This window comes from Trachypithecus francoisi, unplaced genomic scaffold (genome assembly GCF_009764315.1).
Source record: "Trachypithecus francoisi isolate TF-2019V2 unplaced genomic scaffold, Tfra_2.0 Lachesis_group12, whole genome shotgun sequence".
Classification (NCBI taxonomy): domain Eukaryota; kingdom Metazoa; phylum Chordata; class Mammalia; order Primates; family Cercopithecidae; genus Trachypithecus; species Trachypithecus francoisi.
In genome coordinates, this window is record NW_022681457.1 from 3,397,768 (window position 1) to 3,415,138 (window position 17,371).

Genomic DNA, 17,371 nt, shown 5'->3' on the forward strand with positions numbered 1-17,371 from the left:
ACAAAAATTAGCTGGTTGTGGTGGCTTCACACCTGTAGTTCCAGCTACTTGGGAGACCAAGGCAGGAGGATTGCTTGAGTCCAGGAGTTCGAGGCTGCAGTGAGCTGTGATTGCACCACTGCACTCCAGCCTGGGTGACAGAGCAAGACCCTGCCTGAAGAAAAAAATAGAGACGTCCTTTTTGACCACTCTAATTAAGCCCCTTCCCCAAATTATCTTTGTATCTAACCATACCACTTTATCCTCAAAGTATTCATCCCAATCCGAGCTTCTTCTAATGGATTTAATTTTTTTTTCTCCCTTGGCACTGGAATGTAACCTCCAAGAAAGCAAAAGACCTTATTGCTGGGCACATTCCAGTACCTAGAATAATCCTGGGCTTATAGCATGAAATTGTGATGTCCAATACAGTAGCCACTAGCCACAAGGAGCTAGTTACATTTAACTTAAGTAATTAATAGCGTTCCTTATTGATATGGTTTGGCTGTGTCCCCACCCAAATCTCCTCTTGAATTGTAGCTCCCATAATTCCCACATGTTGTAGGAGAAACCCGGCAGAAGATAACTGAATCAGGGGGATGGTTTCCTTCATACTGTTCTCATGGTAGTGAATAAGTCTCACAAGATCTGATGGTTTTATAGGGGGAAACCCTTTTCTCTTGGCTCTCATTCTATCTTGCCTGCTGCCATGTAAGACGTGCCTTTCACCTTTTGCCATGATTGTGAGGCCTCCCCAGCCACATGGAACTGTGAGGCCATTAAATCTCTTTTTCTTTTTCTTTTTGTTTTTTTGAGATGGAGTGTTTTTCTTTCGCTCGGGCTGGAGTGAAGTGGCATGATCTCGGCTCACTGCAACCTCCACCCCCTCAGGTTCAAGTGATTCTCCTGCCTCAGCCTCCTGAGTAGCAGGGATTGCAGGCATGCACCACCACAGTCGGCTAATTTCTGTATTTTTAGTAGAGATGGGATTTTGCCATGTTGATCATATTGGTCTCGAACTGCTGACCTGAGATGATCCACCCACCTCGGCCTCTGAAAGTGCTAGGATTACAGGCATGAGCCACCATGCTTGGCCTTTTTTTCTTTATAAATTATCCAGTCTCGGGTATGTCTTTATCAGCAGCGTGAAAACGGACTAATACAATTATGTATTCATTAATAAAACTGTATTCACTTGATAAAATAAAAATAAAATAAAATTTAATTTCTCAGCCTTGCTCACATATTTAATACTCAGTAGCCACACGTGGCTACCATAATAAACAGCGCGGGTCTGGAATACTTCCATCCTTGCAGAAGATTCTATTGCATTGCATGGTTCTAAAATATAAGCTTGTTGAGGTCAAATACCTTGTCCTTGCTCTACTTCCATTATCTGAAACAATGCCAGGCATATAGACCAGGTACTTAGAAAATCTTTTTTGAATGGGTGACTGAAGAAATGAAGGGGCGGATACATGAATGTGTAGATGGAATGGGATGGAGCTGAGGAAAGAGGCTGAAGTTAGGAAATAACATTATTCTGCTTCCACTTTTTCTTTTTTGAAGACAGGGTCTCACTCTGTTACCCAGGCTGAGTGCAGGGCGGCATCTTGGTTCACTGTAACCTTGACTTCTGAGCTCAAGCGATCTTCCTGTCTCAGTCTCTTGAGTAGCTGGGACCACAGGCACACACCGCCATGCCCTGGCTAAATTAATTTCTTTTCTTTTCTTTCTTTCTTTTCTTTTCTTCCTTCCTTCCTTCCTTCCTTCCTTCCTTCCTTCCTTCCTTCCTTCCTTCCTTCCTCTCTCTCTCTGTCTTTCTTTCTCCTTCCTTCCTTCCTTCCTCCCTCCCTCCCTCCCTCCCTCCCTGTCTCTGTTTCTTTCTTTCGAGAGACAGGGTCTCCCAGTGTTGCCAGGCTGGTGGTGAACTCCTGGCCTCAAGTGACCTTCCCTCCTCGGCTTCCCCAAGGGCTCCACTTTTTCTTATTTTTTTTATTTTATAAAACAAAGCTATTGGCTGGGTACGGTGGCTCACATCCGTAATCTGAGCACTTTCGGGGAGCTGAAGTGGGTGGATAGCTTGAGCCCAGGAGTTTGCAACTAGCCTGGGCAACATGGCGAAATCCTGTCTTTACCAAAAAAAAAAAAAAAAATTAGCCAGGCGTGGGGGCATTCACCTATGGTCCCAGCTGAGGAGGGTGAGGCTGAGGTGGGTGGATGGCTTGAGCCTGGGAGGTAGAGGTTGCAGTGAGTCAAGATCACACCACTGCACTCCAGCCTGGGCAACAGAGTGAGACCCTGTCTCAAAAATAAATACATAAATAGGGTGGGTGCAGTGGCTCAGGTCTGTAATCCTAGCACTTTGGGAGGCTGAGACAGGCGGATCACCTGAGGTCAGTTCAAGACAGCCTGGCCAATATGGCGAAATCCAATCTTTACTGGAAAAAAAAAAATTAGCCAGGCATGGTGGCACACGCCTGTAATCCCAGCTACTCCGGAGGCTGAGGCATGAGAATCGCTTGAACTCAGAAGGCGGAGGTTGCAGTGAGCCAAATTCGCGCCACTGCACTCCAGTCTGAGTGACAGAGTGAGACTCTGTCTCAAAAATAAATACATGGCCGGGCGCGGTGGCTCAAGCCTGTAATCCCAGCACTTTGGGAGGCTGAGACGGGCGGATCACGAGGTCAGGAGATCGAGACCATCCTGGCTAACACAGTGAAACCCCGTCTCTACTAAAAAAATACAAAAACTAACCGGGCGAGGTGGCGGGCGCCTGTAGTCCCAGCTACTCGGGAGGCTGAGGCAGGAGAATGGCGTGAACCCGGGAGGCAGAGCTTGCAGTGAGCTGAGATCCGGCCACTGCACTCCAGTCCGGGCGACAGAGCTAGACTCCGCCTCAAAAAAAAAAAAAAAATAAATACATAAATACATAAATAAAATAAAACAAAGCTATTGAACCAGATAACTCACTTTAAACATCTAATTCATAGACTTCAAAGCAAGAATAAGTTGGAGGAAGGCATGAAGTTAATTCTTTACTTTGACTTTTATTTTATTTATTTATTTATTTATTTATTTTGAGATGGAGTTTTGCTGTGTTGCCTAGGCTGGAGTGCAGTGGCACGATCCTGGCTCACCGAAAGCTCTGCCTCCCGGGTTCACGCCATTCTCCTGCCTCAGCCTCCTGAGAAGCTGGGACTACAGGCGCCCGCCACCACGCCTGGCTAATTTTTTGTATTTTTAGTAGAGACAGGATTTCATCGTGTTAGCCAGGATGGTCTTGATCTCCTGACCTCGTGATCTGCCCGCCTTGGCCTCCCAAAGTGCTAGGATCACAGGCATGAGCCACCGCGCCCGGCTTATTTTGACTTTTATTTTAACTTTGCATTGCTGGAGTATCTTGCTTTGGGCCGAGATTAGGAGGAATCTCTCTTTTTTGTTTTATAGCACAGATTCATGTCAGGACGTGAGGGATGGAACAGACGTCCCATCTAACAGAGGCATAGTCTCTGGGTGGCTCAGGACAGACCAGCGTGAAGGCAGGGGGCTTCTAGGAAAGACTTTGCAACAACCTGGCTGAACTGGGGATTTGGGGGATCCTGTCATCGCTCTCTTTGCACGATGGCATTTTTTTCCGGGGATTAATTCCCTAGGGATCAGCTTGCTCTAAACCTTGATAATCCAGATTTGTGGTTTAATTCAGTCCCCTGAGTATCTTACACAAGGGAAGGGATGTGAGATTCGGGGGGGGTGGGGGGAGAGGGAGAGAGAGAGAGAGAGAGAGAGAGGGAGAGGGAGAGAGAGAGAGAGAGAGAGAGAGAGAGAGAGAGAGAGAGAGAGACCGACCAGACAGTGCTTCCAGGAAATCAGGAAAAGGAGGGAGTTGACTTTGAATGCCACTTGCATGAGCCATTTCCAAGCCCAGCCCCAACAACAACTGTTTCCAGCTCTGTGATTGATTCGCATCCTTTTTATTTTATTTTGTATTTCTGTAGATTTAGGGAGTACAAGTGCGGTTTTGTTACACGGGTATATTGTGTAGTGGTGAAGTCTGGGTTGTTCATGTAACCATCACCTGAATAATGTACAATTTGTCTCTCTCTTACCGGGAGAGAGAAACAGGGGATTTGCAACAGTTGACGCAGGCAGGGGAGGAGTAGAGACTACGTGCTGAATCTTTTGATATCCAACAGGAGAAGAGACTATTTTCACCCAAGGGGAAGCTGGGGAAGAGACTCTGGCAGGTCACAGGGACTTAGGACTACGTGAAGTGAAAAGACGTCATGAATCATTGGAATTTTGGGGGGTGGCAACTGGACCCTCCCATCCTTCCTATTTCCATCCATAGAGTCCTCCTTCTTAATCTAGTTCTGCAGACACCCCCATCCTGGCAGAACGACCGCTCTCGGTCTCACCTCATGCATAGCGCTGCATGCCGACCCCTCTCTCCCACCTGCCTTCCCTCTCTGCTTTAAGGGATCTGGGGCTTTGGGGCTTTGGTTCTCCACAAGCACTTGCTCCATGTTGACCAGGTGGAGAGGGCCAGGGGCTTCCAGGACCTCCTCAGCGAGACATCATCTTCACAAACTCTGCAAAACAAAAACAAAACAAAACAAAACAAAACAAACCCAGTAAGGCATCTCGTTGTAAAAGCCCCCAATATTATTTTTTTGAGCCCTTCCTATGTGGCAGGCACAGCTGGTGATCCCTGGGAAATTACTTAATCCCGCTATGCTTCCATTTCTCCACCTATGAAATGGGAATCAGATCTCTTTGGCAACTTACTTAACCCTGTGCCTCAGTTTCTCATCCGTCAAGTTGCCATGTTTAATAGATTTATCTCATGAGGTTGAGATAAAATTGGCTTAGAGGCTGGGCTCGGTGGCTCACACCTGTAATCCCAGAACTTTGGGAGGCCGAGGTGGGCAGATCGCTTGAGCCCAGGAGTTTGAGACCAGCCTGGGCAACATAGTGAGACCCCCAACTCTACAAAAAAATTAAAAAATTAAAATAGGTAAATAAAATTTGCTCAGAACCGTGCCTGCCATCTCAGCCACCCCATGTAAACTACTGCAGTTATTATTATGCTCATACTTCTGAATAATCTCAATATGTTGCAGTTTCTTCATTTCTGTTACAAAAATAATCTTTGCATGTAAATAAAACATTAAATTTAAAAAATGGGAATCCTAGTATTGCTATTTCGTTATATGGTTTTTAAGACTGTTAATGGCATAATGCTCATAAAAAAGATTAAGTTTCCCATAAACAGCTATTGTTGGCCAGGCACGGTGGCTCACGCCTGTAATCCCAGCACTTTGGGATGTCAGGGTGGGCGGATCACTTGAGGTCAGGAGTTCGAGACCAGCCTGGCCAACATGGTGAATCCCCATCTCTACCAAAAATACAAAAATTAGCAGGGCATGGTGACAGGCACCTGTAATCCCAGCTACTCCAGAGGCTTGAGGCAGGAGAATTGTTTGAACCCAGGAGGTGGAGGTTGCAGTGAGCCGAGATCGTGCCACTGTACCCCAGCCTGGGTGACAGAGCGAAACTCCATCTCAAAAACAAAAACAAAACCCAAAAAACTCATGATTGTCAGTACCTGATTTCATCTTCTCAACCATCCTGGAGGGATAAGTGTCATTTTACAGATAAGGAAAGTGAGGCCAGCGAGGGTCACCAACATGCCTGAGGTCACGTGGACAGCAAATGGTGAACCCTGGAAGGAACGCAGGTTGCACCTGACTTTGCTGTGGTTCAAGATGACCTTGCTGCTCACCCGGGTCTTGAGGTCGCCCTGACCTTCCCTTGCCTTTGGTTGTCCTGAGGATTGTCTCCCACCCCCACCCTACCTTCTCCAGATGTCCCTTGATGTCTACTGCACACTTAATCCTGACTAGATCCAGCAGGTGTCCAACCAACCTCTACTATGCTTCCATACTGGGACATAGATCACATATGGTTTAGAGAATGGCCCTCCCTGCTCCCTATCTAGGATGGAGGCCTTGGAAGCGAATACAACTCAACACAGCAAGGTTGGCTGTGATAACTTCCATGGAGAGGAACAAAAAAGCTTCTGTAAGACTTCACAGCTGGGAGGAAGACACGAGGGAAGGATGGAGAGAAGCTTCCTGACAAAGGTTACCTTGATGTGAGTTCCTGAAGGATGGATGAGACTGAAAGATGTGGTAAGTGGACAGACCATCAGGTGCCAAGGAAAGGAAGTTGGAGAACATAAAGTGAGTACCAAGTCTGTGCCAGAACTTAAAAGTTCAGAGAATGGCTACAGAGGATACAGGCTCGGTGGGTGGGCGAGGCCAGATGATGGATAGACTTGGATACCAGACAAATAATTTTGGACTTTTTTTTTTTTTGAGACAGAGTCTCACTGTGTTGCCCAGGCTGGAGTGCAGTGGCGCAATCTTGGCTCACTGCAAGCTCCGCCTCCCGGGTTCACACCATTCTCCTGCCTCAACCTCCTGAGTAGCTGGGACTACAGGCGCCCGCCACCACACCTGCCTAATTTTTGTATTTTTAGTAGAGATGGGGTTTCACCGAGTTAGCCAGGATGGTTTCGATCTCCTGACCTTGTGATCCGCCCGCCTCGGCCTCCCAAAGTGCTGGGATTACAGGCGTGAGCCACTGCGCCCGGAAGACATTTTTTTTTTTTTTCTGGAGACAGAGTCTTATTCTGTCATCCAGGCTGAATCCAGGCTGGAGTGGGGCGATTTCACATCCAGGCTGGAGTGGGGCGATTTCACTGCAACTTCCACCTCCCAATTTCAAGCAATTCTCCTGCCTCAGTCTCCCGAGTAGCTGGGACTACAGGTGCACACCATCACACCCAGCTAATTTTTTGTATTTTAGTAGAGACGGGGTTTCACCATGTTGCCCGGTCTGGTCTCGAACTCCTGAGCTCAGGCAATCCACCCGCCTCAGCCTCCCAAAGTGTTAGGATTACAGGTGTGAGCCATGCACCTGGTCTTTTTTTTTTTTTTTGAGATGGAGTCTCACTCTGTCACCCAGGCTGGAGTGCAGTGGTGCGACCTCAGCTCACTGCAACCTCCACCTCCTGGACTCAAGCAATTCTCCTGCCTCAGCCCACCGAGTAGCCTGGGACTACAGGCGTGCACTGTCACTCCTAGTTAGTCTGTGTATTTTTAGTAGAGATGGGGTTTTACCATGTTGGCCCAGTTGGTCTCGAACTCCTGACCTCAGGTGATCCGCCCACCTCGGCCTCCCAAAGTGCTGAGATTACAGGCGTGAACCACTGAGCCCAGCCAGAATTTTGGACTTTTGTCCATAGGCAGCAGATAGGTGCTGAGATCTTTGAACCAAAGAATGTCACAATTGGAACTTGACATGCCCTTTTTTTCTTTTTTTTTTTGACAGAGTCTTGCTCTGGAGTGCAATGGCATGATCTTGGCTCACTGCAACCTCCGTCCCCAGCATTCTAGCAATTCTCCTGCCTCAGCCTCCCGAGTAGCTGGGATTACAGGCACCTGCCACCACGCCCGGCTAATTTTTTTTTTGTATTTGTAGTAGAGACAAGGTTTTGTCATGTTGGCCAAGCTGGTCTTGAACTACTAACCTCAGGTGATCCACTCGCCTCGGCCTCCCAAAATGCTAGGATTACAGGCATGAGCCACCGTGCCTGGCCGACGTGCCCTTTCTATGCCTCATGAGGTTCCACCTCTCATCTATGTAGAACCCCCAACCTTTTCACTTATTCAGTGATCCATTGTACTCATGCTGGACTCTGTGCTAGGATTTGGGGATATAGTGATGATGAAGGATTTAGTCCATGGTCTCAGAAGGAAATAGGCAATAAACTATGGAGATGCCACGAATCCGTATTACTGCAGAAGCAAGCATGGGGTGTTATCGGGGAGCCAGAATAGGGACACTGAGCCCACTAAGAGAGGTGGGAGGCACCTTCCAGGAACGTAACTAGGAGTTAGCCAGGGGAGAGGGGAAAGGATGCTCCAGACAGAAGGACAACTTGAGCAAAGACAGGGAAAGATAATTTTAAAATACAGTGGGGCCGGGTGCGGTGGCTCACGCCTGTAATCCCAGCACTTTGGGAGGCCGAGGCAGGCGTTCCTGAGGTCAGGAGATCAAGACTATCCTGGCTAACATGGTGAAATCCTGTCTCTACTAAAAATACAAAAAATTAGTCAGGCATGGTGGCGGGCACCTATAGTCCCAGCTACTCGGGAGGCTGAGGCAGGAGAATGGCGTGAACCTGGGAGGCGGAGCTTGCAGTGAGCCAAGATTCTGCCACTACACTCCAGCCTGGGCGACAGAGCAAGACTCTGTCTAATAATAGTAATAATAATAATAATACAGTGGTACTTTGTGCATGATTTCTTTTAGTTTTCTGCAAAAGGTGTCATCATCCATCCCATTTTACAGATGGGAAAACTGACCCTAAAGAGAAAAAGTGAGTAGCATAAGGCTACATGCTGAGTCAGCGATGATCCTGAATTTGAAGCCCCTGAATCTGACCCCAGAGCTCCAGCTGCTAGCCAGTCCAGTCTCTTTCTGATGGGACAAGTCCTTCCTAGGATAAAAGGTGCCCTGCAAACTAAGAAGGAATGGGCAAGGCGGAAGGGGGTCCTGAGCATGGGAAGGAAAGGGCCTTGGCTGAGATGTTCCTTGGAGCCACCGGAAGTGAGGGACACCCAGCTCTTTGAAATGAATGGCCTGGAGGAAAGGGATGGAACCAATGCTTCCAAAACATGCCACCCACTTCCATTCTCCAACTTGGAGAGGAGTGAGGAATGGCCAACTTGGAAAATCTGACTGTGAGTTGGAAGTGGATTCCTGCAGTGGCTGCCCCTGCTCCCCGCCACGCCCGGTCAATGTCACCTTCAAAGTCAACGGTGCCGTCTCCATTAACATCAGCCTCCCGGACAACCTCAGAGATCTCCCGGGGAGTGAGTCTCTCTCCCAGGAGTCTCTGCATGGCCTGCTGCAGCTCCGCCAGGGTGATCTCCCCATCTCCATTCGTGTCAAACTGAATAGAAGCAGAGGTAGATGATATCAGCAATGACGATGCCAGCCACGAGATCATGGTTTACCTGTCATTTACTGTGCGTCAGACACTGAGCTAAGAGCTTTGGGAATGTGAGCCACTAAAACGTCAGCTCCAAAGGACAGTTTTGTTTTGTTTGAGAGCCACTAAAACGTCAGCTCCAAAGGACAGTTTTGTTTTGTTTGAGACAGTCTCACTCTGTCACCCAGGCTGGAGTGCAGTGGTACAATCTCAGCTCACTGCAGCTTTCACCTCTTGGTTCAAGCGATTCTCATCCCTCAGCCTCCCGAGTAGCTGGGAATACAGGCGTACACCACCACGCCTGGCTAATTTTTGTATTTTTAGTAGAGACAGGGTTTCACCATGTTGGCCAGGATGGTCTTGAACTCCTAACCTCAGTTGATCCACCTGCCTCAGCCTCCCAAAATGCTGGGATTACAGGCATGAGCCACTGCGCCCAGCCAAAACTTTTTTTTTTTTAATGAGACGGGGTCTCACTATTTTGGCCAGGCTGGTCTTAAAATCTTGGCCTTAAGCAACCCTTCCACCTCATCCTGCCAAAGTGCTAGTCGTGAGCCAAGGTGCCTGGCAATACATCTGAAACTTACTTTCAAAGTGATTTTTGAAATATATATTATTTACTACAGTTATCCTGCTGTGCAATAGATCTCAAAAGTTATTCCTCCTGTCTAACCAAAATTTTGTATCCTTCGACAAGTAACTGTCCATTCTTTTTCCCTGGCTCTCCAGTCTCTGCTCACCACCTTTCTTTTTATTTGCATGAGTTCAATTTTTTAAGATTCTGCATGTAAAATCATGTGGTATTTGTCCTTTTGTGCCTGGCTTATATCGCTTAGCATAATGTGCTTCACGTTTACTCATGTTGTTGCAAATGATAGAGTTTCCTTCTTTTTAAAAGCTGGATATGCTGGGCGCAGTGGCTCACGCCTGTAATCCCAGCACTTTGGGAGGCCGAGGTGGGTGGATCACCTGAGGTCAGGAGTTCGAGACCAGCCTGACCAACATGGAGAAACCCTGTCTTTAATAAAAACACAAAATTAGCTGGGCATGGTGGCACACGCCTGTAGTCCCAGCTACTCAGGAGGCTTAGGCAGGAGAATCGCTTGAACTCGGGAGTTAGAGGTTGCGGTGAGCCGAGATTATGCCATTGAACTCCAGCCTGGGCAACAAGAGCGAAATTCCATCTCAAAAAAATAAGTAAATAGGCCGGGCGCGGTGGCTTACGCCTGTAATCCCAGCACTTTGGGAGGCCGAGACAGGCGGATCACAAGGTCAGGAGATGGAGACCATCCTGGCTAACACGGTGAAACCCTGTCTCTACTAAAAAAAAAAATACAAAAAATTAGCCGGGTGCGGTGGCGGGCGCCTGTAGTCCAGCTACTCAGGAGGCTGAGGCAGGAGAATGGCGTGAACCTGGAGGCAGAGCTTGCAGTGAGCCGAGATTGCGCCACTGCACTCCAGCCTGGGGCACAGAGTGAGACTCCATCTCAAAAAAAAAAAAAAAAAAAAGTAAATAAATAAAATAAATAAAGAGAAAGAAAATTTTAAATGACCTATGCGACTCGCGTTGTATTTCTTTTGGACGACGCTGCTGTAGGCTGAGGAAGCTGCAGGTTTACAAGTGCTGTAAGACAGGAAGGTGTACTTGAGGAAGAGGGAGAGGCAGGCAGTGTTTAGGGAGGCATGAGCTGGGGAGAGATGAGCATGAAATAGACAAGGTCTGGTGTTGCAGAAGGCAGGGCCCAAGTACATAGGGGCTTGTGTGTCATGGGACATTGTCAGGATTTGGTTCTGAGTAACACAAGAAGCCACTGGAGAATTTTAAGCAGGGGAGTGACCAGATCTGATATACATTTTAAAAGAATGTGAGCATGAAACCCTTTTGTGTAGAGAACAGACCACACGGTAGGACCACGATGGGAGCCTGGAAACCAATTAGAGGGTCGCCATGATCATCCCGGTAGGAGATGACTGTGGCTTGAGCCAGTAGCACCAGCAGAGCTCGAGAAGCAGAGTTGGCTCCCCAGTGTTTTGGAAATCGAACATACTAGACTTTCTGGCAGACTGGTTAAGGGTGTGCAGGGCAGAGCTTTGGAGGCAGTTCATTAATTCAACACATATGTATCAATATTGCTAAAAAATAATATGTGTCAATAGTGCCCATGGGGAAGGCACTGTTCTTGGGACTGAGCGTGGAGCAGCGAGCGAGACACTTAGAAATACTTGTCTTCTGTGCCTGGCTTATTTCACACAGCATACTGTCCTCCAGGTTCATCTGTGCTGTTGCGTGGGGCAGGATTTCTCTCTTTTGTTAGGCTGAATATTGCGTTTAAATATATACCACACAGAAGCAGAAATACTGCATGATTCCACTTACATATGAGGTACTTAAAATAACCAAACTCATAGAAGCAGAGAGTAGAAGGATAGTTGCTGGGGGCTGGGAGGACAGGGAATTGGGGAGATACTGTACCATGGGTATAAAGTTTCAGTTATACAAGATAGTTTCTGAAGATCTGCTGTGTGACATTGTGCCTATAACTAGTAATACTGCATAACGACAGATAATGCTTTTAATGGCAAAACCACAATTACTTTTGCATCAACCTAATAACTATGGGCAAAAGACATGAACAGCCATCTCTCTGAAGAAGACAAATGGGCAAAAGACGTGAACAGCTATCTCTCTAAAGAAGACAAACAAATGGCAAACAGATTCATGTAAAAAGTGCTCAGCATCACTAATCATTTGGGAAATTTAAATTAAAACCACAATGAGATATCACCTCACACCTATTAGGATGGCTATTGTCAAAAAGATGAATAATAACAAGTGTTGGTGAGGATGTGGATAAAAGGGAACTCTGGTACACCTTTGCTGGGTATGGAAATTAGCACAGCTATTATGGAAAGTGGTATGGGGGTTCCTTAGAAAATTAAACCTAGAGCTGCCATATGACCCAGCAATAGTAGCTTTTGGGTATGTACCTAAAGGAATTGGAATCAGTATGTCAAAGGGATGTTTGCACTCCCCTGCTCATGGCAGCACTATTCACAATAGCCAAGGTATGGAAGCAATCTGTGTCCATCAAAACAGAAGAGTGGATAAAGAAAATGTGGCATAACCACACAATGGAACACTATTCAGCTTTTTTTTTTTGGATGGAGTTTCACTCCTGTTGCCCAGGCTGGAGTGCAAGATAGGTTCTAGAGATCTGCTATGATCTCTATGTGGCTGCATAGAGTGGCATGATCTCGGCTCACTGCAACCTCTGCCTCCTGGGTTCAAGCAATTCTCCTGCCTCAGCCTCTGGAGTACTTGGGACTACAGACGGGCACCACCATACCCTACTAATTTTGTAATTGTAGTACAGACGGGGTTTCTCCATGTTGGTCAGGCTGGTCTCAAACTCCTGACCTCAGATGATCTATCTGCCTCGGCCTCCCAAAGGGCTGGGATTACAAGTGTGAGCCACCACGCCTGGCCTTAAAATTTTCTAGTAGCCACATTTAAAAAAAGTTAAAAGGAACAATGAAACTGGTTTTTAATGGTCTCTTTTATTTAACCCAATATATTGAAAGTGTTATCATTTCATCATGTAATCCGCTTAAAATTATTAAGTAGCTCTGTAGGTAGCATTCTTTTTATGCACACTGGATTTCATAAGGCAGTAAGTTCTAAGTTCTCAGTAGGTGCTTAGCATGCTGCATTATGATACTTAGCATAAAAGTTTACTTAAGTATACTAGTATATTACACTAATTACATTAAGCATACTAAGTCTTAATCCCGTGTTTACTTTACACTTAACAGCACTTCTTAATCCAGACAAATTTTCTTTTTGTTTTGAGATAGAGTTTCACCCTTATCACCCAGACTGGGGTACAATGGTGTGATCTCAGCTCACTGCAACCTCTGCCTCCCAGGTTCAAGCAAGTCTCCTGCCTCAGCCTCCCAAGTAGCTGGGATTACAGGCATCCACCCCCACGCCTAGCTAATTTTTGTATTTTTAGTAGAGATGGGGTTTTGCTGTGTTGGCCAGGCTGGTCTCAAACTCCTGACCTCAAGTGATCCACCTGCCTCAGCATCCCAAACTGCTGGGATTACAGGGGTGAGCCACCACGCCTGGTCCAGACAATTTTTATCAGAAATATTCAATCTGTTCCTAGGCTTCCACATAACACTAACAGTTGAAGAGGTGAATTCATATACCCAAGTCATTCTAGATAAAAGCTTTACAATAAAGTAAATAGAATGAAGTATTTGTTTTTAAATTTAAATAAATTGTATTTATTTATTTAGAGACAAGGTCTCACTCTGTCACCCAGGCTGGAGTGCAGTGGCGCAATCTTGGCTCACTGCAACTTCTGCCTCCTTGGCTCAAGTGATTTTCCTATCTCGGCCTCCCAAATAGCTAGGACTACAGGCGTGTGCCACCATGCCTGGCTAAGTTTTGTACTTTTTTTGTAGAGATGGGGTTTTGCCATGTTGCGCAGGCTGATCTGAACTCCTAGGCTCAAGTGATCCACCGACCTTGGCCTCCCAAAGTGCTGGGATAACAGGCGTGAGTAACTATGTACAACCTGCAAGAATCATACTTAAATACTGGAATTTGTATTCAATTGCATATAAATGGACATTAAATAAATAATTTAATTGAAATCCATTGGTTAAACACAATTAAAAATTTGTCCAAGCATGGTGGCTCACACCTGTAATCCCAGCACTTTGTAATCCCAGCTTCGGGAGACCGAGGCTGGTGGATCGCTTGAGGTCAGGAGGTCAAGACCACCCTGGCCAGCATGATGAAACCCCGTCTCTACTAAAAACACAAAAATTAGCTGGGCGTGGTGACACACACCTGTAATCCTAGCTACTAGGGAGGCTGAGACAGGAGAATTGCTTGAACCCAGGGAGTGGAGGTTTCAGTGAACCAAGATCACACCACTGCGCTCCATCCTGGGTGACAAGAGTGAGACTCCGTCTCAAAAAATAAATAAATAAATAAAAGTAAAAAATAAAAATTTGATTCCTCAGTCACCCTAGCTGCATTTTAAGGGCCCAACTGCCATGGGTGGCCACTGGCCACTGTTTTGGATAGAGCTGTGTCTGTGGTCACAAAGTCCTATTGGACGATGCATCTGTAGATCTTTTTTTTTTTTTCTTTTGTCTTTTTTGAGACGGAGTCTCGCTCTGTCGCCCAGGCTCGAGCACAGTGGCGCAATCTTGGCTCACTGCAACCTCCACCTTCCAGGTTCAAGCAATTCCCTGCCTCAGCCTCCTGAGTAGTGGGGATTACAGGTGCCCGCCACCACACCTGGCTTATTTTTTTTGTATTTTTAGTAGAGACGGGGATTCACTGTCTTGGCCAGGCTGGTCAAAACTCCTGACCTCGTGATCCACCCACTTCAGCCTCCCAAAGTGCTGGGATTACGGGCGTGAGCCACCACACCCGGCCAGCTGTAGAGTTTTATAAGAAGCTGGGAGAGGCACTTGCACAGCCAATAGGTGGAAACCTCCTAGGATTTGAACCCATGTTTGCCCTGGTTCCAAATCTTTTGCTTCCAAATACTCTGCTATTCTTTATTTTCATCTTGCGTTCCTGAAAGCTCTCAGAATGAGAAGGTATTTTATCAAGGGATATAAGTAAGTCTGTTATTCTCACTGGGTCTGATATTTTTTAGCATCTTTGCAAGCAGCTTGTACCAGATGACCACTGTGCATTCCCTTCTGGGATCTCAAATTCTTAGATTCTTCCTGTTACAGGCACTAAGAATAGAGGCCCTGGCCAGGCACAGTGGCTCACGCCTGTAATCCCAGCACTTTGGGAGGCCGAGGTGGGCGCATCACCTGAGGTCAGGAGTTCGAGATCAGCCTGATCAACATGGTGAAACCCCATCTCTACTAAAAATACACAAATTAGCTGGGTGTGGTGTCGGGCACCTGTAATCCCAGCTACTTCGGAGGCTGAGACAGGAGAATGGCTTGAACCCGGGAGGCAGAGGTTGTTGTGAGCCGAGATTACACCATTGGACTCCACCTTGGGGACAACAGTGAAACCCCATCTCAAACAAACAAACAAACAAAATCCTAACATTTATTTTAGAGACGGCAGGATCTTGGATAAGATTTATAATCTTCATGAGCCTCACTTTTCTCATCTGTTTCATTGGGATACATGACTGCTTGCTACTCCTAATGTGTGTGTGTGTGTGTGTGTGTGTGTGTGTGTTTTGAGGATTAAATCAGAGAAAGTATACAGAGGCATTGATCCATTGCAGGTGTTTGGAATACATTAGTTTTCTTCCCTATTTATTGATCCCACCATGGCTAGAAAAAAAATAAGGTGGGGGCCTAGTTGGTGGGTGCTGTCCACGGTAATAGCTAATTACAGGCAGACCTTCTGGGGTCTGCCTCTACCATCACCAGCATCATGACACTGTTAACTCACCTCCTTGAAGGCATCCCGCATCTCCTGGACACCGATCATCCCAGCTGTTTCTGCAAGCAATTTGGGGGTCATCAGCTCCACAAAGTCATCAAAGTCTACACGGCCACCCACTGAGGAAGATGGCACAGGATTAGCGAGACCCCACAAGCCTCGGCCTTCCATTACCTCACTTTGTGCTTCGAGTCAGTTCCAGAAATAGATCAGCTCCTATCTCCCCACCCTATACGAGCCGTCTTTGACTTCCTCCCTCCAGCAGCCAACTCTAAGCTCTCATGTCCCTCTAGCCTGAACAGGAGTGGACAGGGTGTGGTATGGTGGAAGTGACTGTCTGTGTGATTTTCAGACAGTTAGTTAAGATGTTTCTCCTCCTCTGTAGACCCATAAAAAGAGGAGCATGAATTAAATGACCATCGAAGTTTTTTCAGGTACAAATATTATCATTACCTTGAATTCAACCTTGTTTAGTCTGTTACAGCCCAGAAGCAAACCCAATTTTTTTTGAGACAGAGTTCACTCTGTTGCCAAGGCTGGAGTGCAATGGTACGATCTCGGCTCACTGCAACCTCTGCCTCCCGGGTTCAAGCGATTCTCGTACCTTAGCCTCCCGAGTAGCTAGGATTACAGGTGCACGCCATCACACCTGGCTAATTTTTTTTTGTATTTTTAGTAGAGACGGGGTTTCACCAACTTGGCCAGGCTGTTCACAAACCCCGAACCTCAGGTGATCTGCCCACCTCAGCCTCCCAAAGTCCTGGGATTGATTACAGGTGTGAGTCACTGCGCCCGGCCTCAATAGCAATTTTATTCTAGCTGAAATCTCAAAATCAGTTATGATCTCCATCAAAAAACCCATCCATCTTTCTGTAACACAATTCACCAACATCAGCTCCAGCTCCAAGCTTGTTTCCAGCATCCAATACAGCTCCAGTCTCTTGCTCAGCTGATGGATCTTAGTAGTGATAGTAATAACTACATTTAATAAGAATTTACTGGAGGCTGAACCTTTATCTGCATCAGCATCTTTACCCCTTCCTTTCCATAGTCCCATAAGGTAAGGAGAGAAGCATCTTCCTCTACAGATGAGGAAATGGAAACTCAAGAGTAGCGGATAACTCTACTTTTCAAAATGACCGTAATTAGTAAATAATAGAACTGAGATTTGAACACAGACCTATCTCTAAAAGCCTTTAACCCCTTCAAATGCTGCCTTCCTGAGTCGAATCTGACCTGTTTTCTTCCAGACTTCTAGTCCCTCTCACCCTCCTCTCCATCCCCAACTCTACTCTCAACCTCTCCATCCTTCCCCATTCTGCCCTGATCCCTTCCCTAACCTCAGCCGTCCCTCCCACTCCCTGGACTCACGGTTCATGCGGATTTGCTGGCCGAGCTCAATCAGTTCCATCTCTGTGGGCATGTAACCCATCGTCCTCATGAGATTCCCCAGATCCTTACAAGAGATGAACCCATCTCGGTCCTTGTCGAACTCAAGAAACGCTTCCCGCAGCTCTGAAAGAGAACATTGAGGGAACTTGAAACAGTCAGTGGGGAAGAGTGGCATCTCTTGAAGCTATCAATGAGGCTCCAACTGGACACTCCTTAAAGGAGTGTACATTAAAAAAAAAAAAAAATCAAGGCTGGGCGTGGTGGCTCATGCCTGTAATCCTAGCACTTTGGGAGGCCGAGGCGGTTGGATCACCTGAGGTCAGGAGTTTGAGACCAGCCTGACCAACATGGCAAAACCCCATCTCTACTAAATACAAAAAAATTTGCTGGGCGTGGTGGTGAGCGCCTGTAATCCCAGCTACTCGGGAGGCTGAGGCAGGAGAATTGCTTGAACCTGTGAGGCGGAGGTTGCAGTGAGCTGAGATCGTGCCATT

The 17,371-nt window shown here is 46.7% G+C and overlaps 1 protein-coding gene across 2 annotated transcripts in view; it reads right to left on the bottom strand.

Moving 5' to 3' along the window:
* Positions 1–3,937: 3,937 nt before the first annotated feature.
* Positions 3,938–17,371, bottom strand: part of CABP5 (calcium binding protein 5) — a 21,988-nt gene continuing 8,554 nt past the window's right edge. For both annotated transcript variants that reach the window (XM_033223845.1, XM_033223846.1), the window contains exons 3-6: positions 16,857–17,000; positions 15,495–15,604; positions 8,857–9,004; positions 3,938–4,571 (exon numbers count right to left, since the gene is read on the bottom strand). In XM_033223845.1, coding sequence (XP_033079736.1) covers positions 4,546–4,571; positions 8,857–9,004; positions 15,495–15,604; positions 16,857–17,000 — 428 coding nt within the window. In that variant the 3' untranslated portion in view covers positions 3,938–4,545. The remainder of the gene's footprint in view (positions 4,572–8,856; positions 9,005–15,494; positions 15,605–16,856; positions 17,001–17,371) is intronic.